At 54.8% G+C, this 5,815-nt stretch overlaps 2 protein-coding genes across 2 annotated transcripts in view; both read left to right on the top strand.

Moving 5' to 3' along the window:
- The window catches only part of ATP6V0A2 (ATPase, H+ transporting, lysosomal V0 subunit a2), a 22,644-nt gene extending 17,370 nt beyond the window's left edge, over positions 1-5,274 (top strand). The window contains exons 18-22 of the mRNA XM_015567217.1: positions 413-532; positions 1,023-1,140; positions 1,480-1,651; positions 2,252-2,483; positions 4,492-5,274. Of these exons, the coding sequence (XP_015422703.1) occupies positions 413-532; positions 1,023-1,140; positions 1,480-1,651; positions 2,252-2,351 (510 nt within the window). The 3' untranslated portion in view covers positions 2,352-2,483; positions 4,492-5,274. The remainder of the gene's footprint in view (positions 1-412; positions 533-1,022; positions 1,141-1,479; positions 1,652-2,251; positions 2,484-4,491) is intronic.
- DNAH10 (dynein, axonemal, heavy chain 10) overlaps positions 4,735-5,815 on the top strand; it is a 66,509-nt gene continuing 65,428 nt past the window's right edge. Inside the window, exons 1-2 of the mRNA XM_006768786.2 lie at positions 4,735-4,806; positions 5,362-5,389. Coding sequence (XP_006768849.1) covers positions 4,735-4,806; positions 5,362-5,389 — 100 coding nt within the window. The remainder of the gene's footprint in view (positions 4,807-5,361; positions 5,390-5,815) is intronic.

The following is a 5,815-nucleotide window of genomic DNA, read 5'->3' on the forward strand; positions in this document are numbered from 1 at the left end:
GAGTGGCTGCTCACATGTGCTCCTCCCCTCGGGGCCCAGGCCTCCACGGGAGCCCGTGCAGCGCCTCCCCCCGCAGGGCTGCTGCTCCGCTGGGGGCGGCCCCCGACCAGCACGCGCTCGTGTGATGTTTTTATAATCGCTCTCCTAATGGGTGTAGAGCCCTCACTTCATCCTAAAGGGCGTTTGTGTTCCCGAGAGTCTAAAACTCGTGAGGAGGATCCGGGGGCTCTGACCTTGGCCTTGTCACAGCTTCGCTTTGGAAGGCGCTGACCGTGCTCCCTGTTTGCTGACCGTGCTCCCTGTCCGCTGACCGTGCTCCCTGTCTGCTGACCGTGCTCCCTGTCCGCTGACCGTGCTCCTGTCCGCTGACCGTGCTCCCTGTCCGCCGACCGTGCTCCCTGTTTGTCGCTAGAGTGGGTACACGCTGGTCAGGAAGGACAGTGAGGAGGAGGTGTCTCTGATGGGCAGCCAGGACATAGAGGAGGGGAGCACCCCGCTGGAGGACGGCTGCAGGGAGGTGACCTGTGAAGAGGTAAAGCTTTCAGTTCCTCATGATGAAATAGACGCACATGCCCAGCCGGTGTGGCTCAGTGGTGGGGCGTTGGCCTAGGAACCGGGAGGTCACGGTTCAGTTCTTGTCAGGGCACAGGCCCGGGTTGCGGGCTCCATCCCCCAGTGCGGGGTGTGCAGGAGGCGGCTGACCCATGATTCTCTCTCATCACTGGTGTTTCCATCTCTCTCCCTCTCCCTTCCTCTCTGAAATCAATAAAGAATAGACTCATCACTAAGCTTTCATGTAGTGATGGTCTTGGTGAGAAGGATGATAATCCGTCTCCAGGTGAGACACTGAGGCGGGGTGCGGGGGAGGGCTGCGAGCAGAGCTGTGAGTCGCCGCCCCGCACCCTGGCGTCCTCGCGCCGGGCCGCAACCAGCTCTCACGGTCGCCCTGAGAGTGGCGCGGGCTTGGACCTCGCGGGGTCTGCCTGGCACTGACGCTAACCATGCTGCGTGGTCTCCCGCAGTTTAACTTTGGAGAAATATTGATGACCCAAGTGATCCACTCCATCGAGTACTGCCTGGGCTGCATCTCCAACACCGCGTCCTACCTGCGGCTCTGGGCCCTCAGCCTGGCCCACGCACGTAAGTGTCCCCCCTAATACCCTCCCCCCAGCACCGACCAACTCACAGGACGCTTTAAATTGTGGGGGAAGCGCAGCCCCGTCTCTCAGCTCCGGGGTGAAGCTGGCCCAGGGCTGCTGGGAGAAACGCATGCTCATGGGCCAGAGCTGCGTGGGGACAGAGCTGACGGGCCCCAGTTGGCTCGACCTCTCCCGGGAGGCAGGCTGCCCGTCCTGCCCGGCCCTGCCTCCTCGGTGCGCGAGATGGTCCGTGAGAAGCGGGTGACGTGTCCTAGTGGGGAGGGTGTTACTCATGGGCAGCGGTGGGAATGGTCAGGAGGTGACTCACTTCCATGAACAGAGCTGTCCGACGTGCTGTGGGCCATGCTGATGCGCGTGGGCCTCCGCGTGGACAAGACCTACGGGGTCCTGCTGCTGCTCCCGGTGATGGCGCTCTTCGCCGTGCTGACCATCTTCATCCTGCTGGTCATGGAGGGGCTGTCTGCGTTCCTCCACGCCATTCGCCTCCATTGGTGAGCCCGCAGCTCAGCTATTCCTTACGAAAAACGGAACCCCTCCCCCAGATGTGTGTATTCAACCCCCCCAAAATCCAGAGCTTAATTTAGCTGTGCCTTCCCTTCCTCACATTGGGGGCTGTGTTCAGATCCCCCGAGGAAGAATTCTGTTTTGTTCCTGAGCTGTTACCCCTGACAAGCGAGAGCAAGTTCATGCTTGCCCAGTAGTTTGTGTATTTCCGGCTCAGTTCACCGTGGGCCTTGCTTTATCTTGTAAAAGGCTTCAGACCTGTTTCTCAGTGTTTCACAGTGAATTCAGATTGCTTGTCTGTGTGCCCAGCTACCACGGCAGGGGGAGAGGCCCTGGGTGCTGGTGTGTGTATGTGCACACGTGTGTGCAGTGCATGAGGCGGTGCGATGTTTCTAACACGTCATGCCTACACAGGGCGAGCACGCGTGCCCATTTTGTCTCAGTACAAATAGTTCTGCAAGAGCACTATGGGACGAAGCAGCTGCAGCCCAGGAATCTTTTGTTCTTAATTTATAAAAGTTGTTTTACGAAATGTGGGGAATGTCACTCGCAACCTTTCATTAATACATGGATTTTTTTAATTTTAGGGTGGAATTTCAGAACAAATTCTATGTTGGTGCAGGCACCAAATTTGTTCCTTTCTCATTCAGACGACTTTCATGGAAGTTCAGCGACGACAGGGCGTGACTGCAGCGCTGCAGCCGCCGGGCTTTCCCATTGACGGAGGATTATCATGTTGTAGAAATTCACTTGTGTCCGATTTACGATCAGAAAAATTCTGTCTTCATTGATTGCCTTAGGACCTAGCCAAATAATTCTGTAAGATATACCTCTTCCTCACGTTAAATATTTTGTAAAGCTTATCAATTTAGATACATAAATTTATTCCCGTTTTCCTGATGAGCAATTATAAGTTAATGCCAAAAGTCACGTTAAACTTATTTTTTAAAATGCAGGCTGGGGGAGAGAAGCCCGCTTTGAGCAGCTAATAGGAAACAGTCTTAGGTACTTAATTCCTTTTCACCTTATTAAAAAAACAACAACAAAAAACAGTTATTCTGTCACCTGAAGTCAGAGAATATTTTCCAACAGCTGAATAAGTATAGTTTTTTAAAAAGCTTAATGACGGATCATCAAAGGACACATTTAATATTCTGCTTGCCCAGAGTATGCGGACGTTTTTTATTGTGTGCTCCTGGGATTACGAGGAGGAGGTGGTTTTACAGTTTTGTCTTAATTGGGGAATGTGGGAGAAACCTGCAACATGTTTACTCCCCTGGTATATTTTTTAAAAGACTCTCGCCCTGTTCTTACGTCACTCCGGTCACGGTCGCCGTATGCTTGGGAGGAAACGGTGTGCTGAGCCTTGTGACACCGTGTGACTGTGGAGATGCAGTAGCGACATGCCCTGGACTCGGGGGACCGCTTGGCGGGCGTGACTGAGCAGCAGGGGTCTCTCCTGAGCGGAGGAAAGGGAGAAAGGAGTCTTTTGTACACTTTTATAACCAAATGTAAATGAGGATGTTTTACCACGGGGAGGTTGAACCCACCCTGAGGACAGTACGGTGACCGTTTTTTACTCTGAGGCTGATTCTAAATGAAGGCCCGACGGGGGCACTTAGAGTTCACGCGCGTCCCACACTCCTTAGCTCGGTGGGAAGCTGATTCTCGGCCACTGAGTTGGAGTCTTGTTTAAATGCCTCTGCTCACTTGACGTTTAGTTCTGAGTGAATGGGAATCGGGCCTGTTGGACATGTTGATCTGGCCTGTCGCCTGTGAATTATGCTCATCCTTCCTCTACTGTCATGGTTTGTGGGTAATTTAATTCTTTTGAGGACGAGCCGGCAGTACGTTCACATGTCACATTTTCTGTAACACATGCCAAAGGCTGTCTGTCGCCATCCTCCCCCCCCCGGCTCGTTATGCACAGCCAGGCATAACTGACTCTAACATCAAACCTTTTTAAGAAATAGACATTTTTATTGATTTCAGAGAGGAAGAGAGAGAGAAAGAGACAACAGTTATGAGAGAGACTCATGGATGGGCCTCCTGCATGCCCCGTACTGGGGATCGAGCCCACAACCCGGCATGTGCCCTGACGGGGAATGAACTGTGACCTCCTGGTTCATAGATCTGTGCTCAGCCCCTGAGCCACGCCGGCCGGGCCCCCATCAGACCTTACGTTGTGTGGCGATTCCATGCGCCCTCCGTGGGTGTCACCCAGCACCGGTTGAAATTGCCAGCGTTTGTCCCTCATGTTCAATGTCAGGCCGATAGTGACGCTGAGGAAACTGGAAAAATGATTCTGCTCTCTGCCCCCAACTGTCCCACGTCCCCTCACAGGCTGTCCGTTTTCATCACGACTCCAGGGGGCGAGCTAACTCATCCCGAGGAAACCCAGGATTCGCCCGTTAGTAAATGAGAGACAGCACTTGCTGGAACCCCCGCTCCCCGGTGCTCACTGTCCCGGGGCCACCTTGGTAATTCTAACGAACGCCTATCAGGGTATGGGACCAGGAGTGCGTCATGTCTCCATGGAAACTTATGTAGAATGTAATTCTAAAAAAGCAAATGAATGGTCCTAACAGAACTCTCTAGAAACAGTGTGATGGTGTCCCTTCAGCACTAATGGGAATTTTCTTTACGAAGCTGTTGGTCTTAGCGTCATGTCACCAGAGCAGTTGTTTTGCTTTGTTTTTAAGCTGTTTGGTGGAACTGTTGTGTGTACAGTGTTGAAGGCAAGACTGTATTCTCTTGATAGCAAACACCAAGAGGAAAAGTGGCCAGCGGTCTAGGAGATGTTCTAAATAGGATTGTTATTCTAAAGATCCGTGTCAGGACGGCCAGGTTTTCCCGGTTTCGTTCTGTGTGTTCATGGATTCCTAAAACATCAAACCAGGGATTTCTTCCGTCACCTAGAATCCGAGTTCATCCTCGAAGGTGGAGAGCATCCTTGTGGTGACGTAGTCATGGTCCGCTCGGAAGTCCTCAGGTGTTCTGATGGGGTCACGGGGAGCCCCGGGCTTTCCGTTCATCGTGGACGTGACTTTGCAAAGACTCGCCTCACCGAATGCCCCGCTTCCTCCCTTCCGCCCGGGTATTTTGTAGCAGCCTTCGGCTCCGTGTCTACCTGCAGTATTGGGTGAGGCGTAGCACATCTGTAGCACAGGCAGCGCTTACGGACGTTTTAGGTCCGTGTGGTTTGGAAAACAGAAACGCAAAGTAACTTCAACCGCTGCTCTGCAGTCTGCGTTTCTTGACTGAAATGCCGAAGCCAGGTTTGCTGGCATGCCACCTGGTCTCCCTCCAGCAAGATGACTGAGGCATCGCAATCCAGACCAGGACACGGCAGTCCCAGGCACGGCCTGGCAGCCGGCACCGAGCTGAGCTCTGGCTTAGGGTTGTAAGGAGCCCTTAGAACTCGCCACTCGCTTCCTAGTGGGAAACCGACCAGGGCGAGTGCTGAGGTCGGCCCGGAAGGGGGGGGCTCCGAGCTGAGCAGACACCGGTGGACAGGCCCTGGCGCCCCGGATGCACTAGGACACGTGCGTCTTCCTCTCAGTATTGAACTTTTTACTAATGAAAATAAATCTATATTTTTAAACCGTGAGCGTTCGTTCTTTATTCTTCCCTGGCTGAGTAGAAACCAAAACAGCCGCCCCTTTGTGATCATAACTCCCCCCCTCTCCCCCCCCAGCTTGTCCCTTCAAGCTCTTTCCGCAAAGGTATTTGCTCCTCCACCTGTGACCCGTAGGGCCTGGAGGCTCGGACATAGGGTCTCCCCGGCCTCCGCCTCTGCCCCTGGGAGATACCGGGAACTTGTCGCCTCTTGCCTCGGTTTCCTTACAAAAGCGGGCAGGTCGCCAGCCAGGGAATCCCAGGACAAGGCTCTTGGCGCCCCGAGGTCCGCAGTGGCTGCCCTTGGGCCCCACGCTGGGTGCGTGCTGCCCCCCAGCTGGGCTCGGAGGAAGGGGGAACCCACGTCTCGGGAGGAACCCCTCACCCCTCACCCCTCGGCGCAGAGGCTGGGGGCACCCGGGCTTCTCTCGAGGGCTCGGATCCACCCTCTCCCGCGTCTGGGTCCGCGCCTCAGCCGGCGCGGGGACCGCAGGGCGCGCCCCTGGACTGAGGCCGGGCCCACGGGGTGGGGG

The sequence above is a fragment of the Myotis davidii genome, unplaced genomic scaffold, assembly GCF_000327345.1.
Source record: "Myotis davidii unplaced genomic scaffold, ASM32734v1 scaffold43, whole genome shotgun sequence".
Lineage (NCBI taxonomy): Eukaryota > Metazoa > Chordata > Mammalia > Chiroptera > Vespertilionidae > Myotis > Myotis davidii.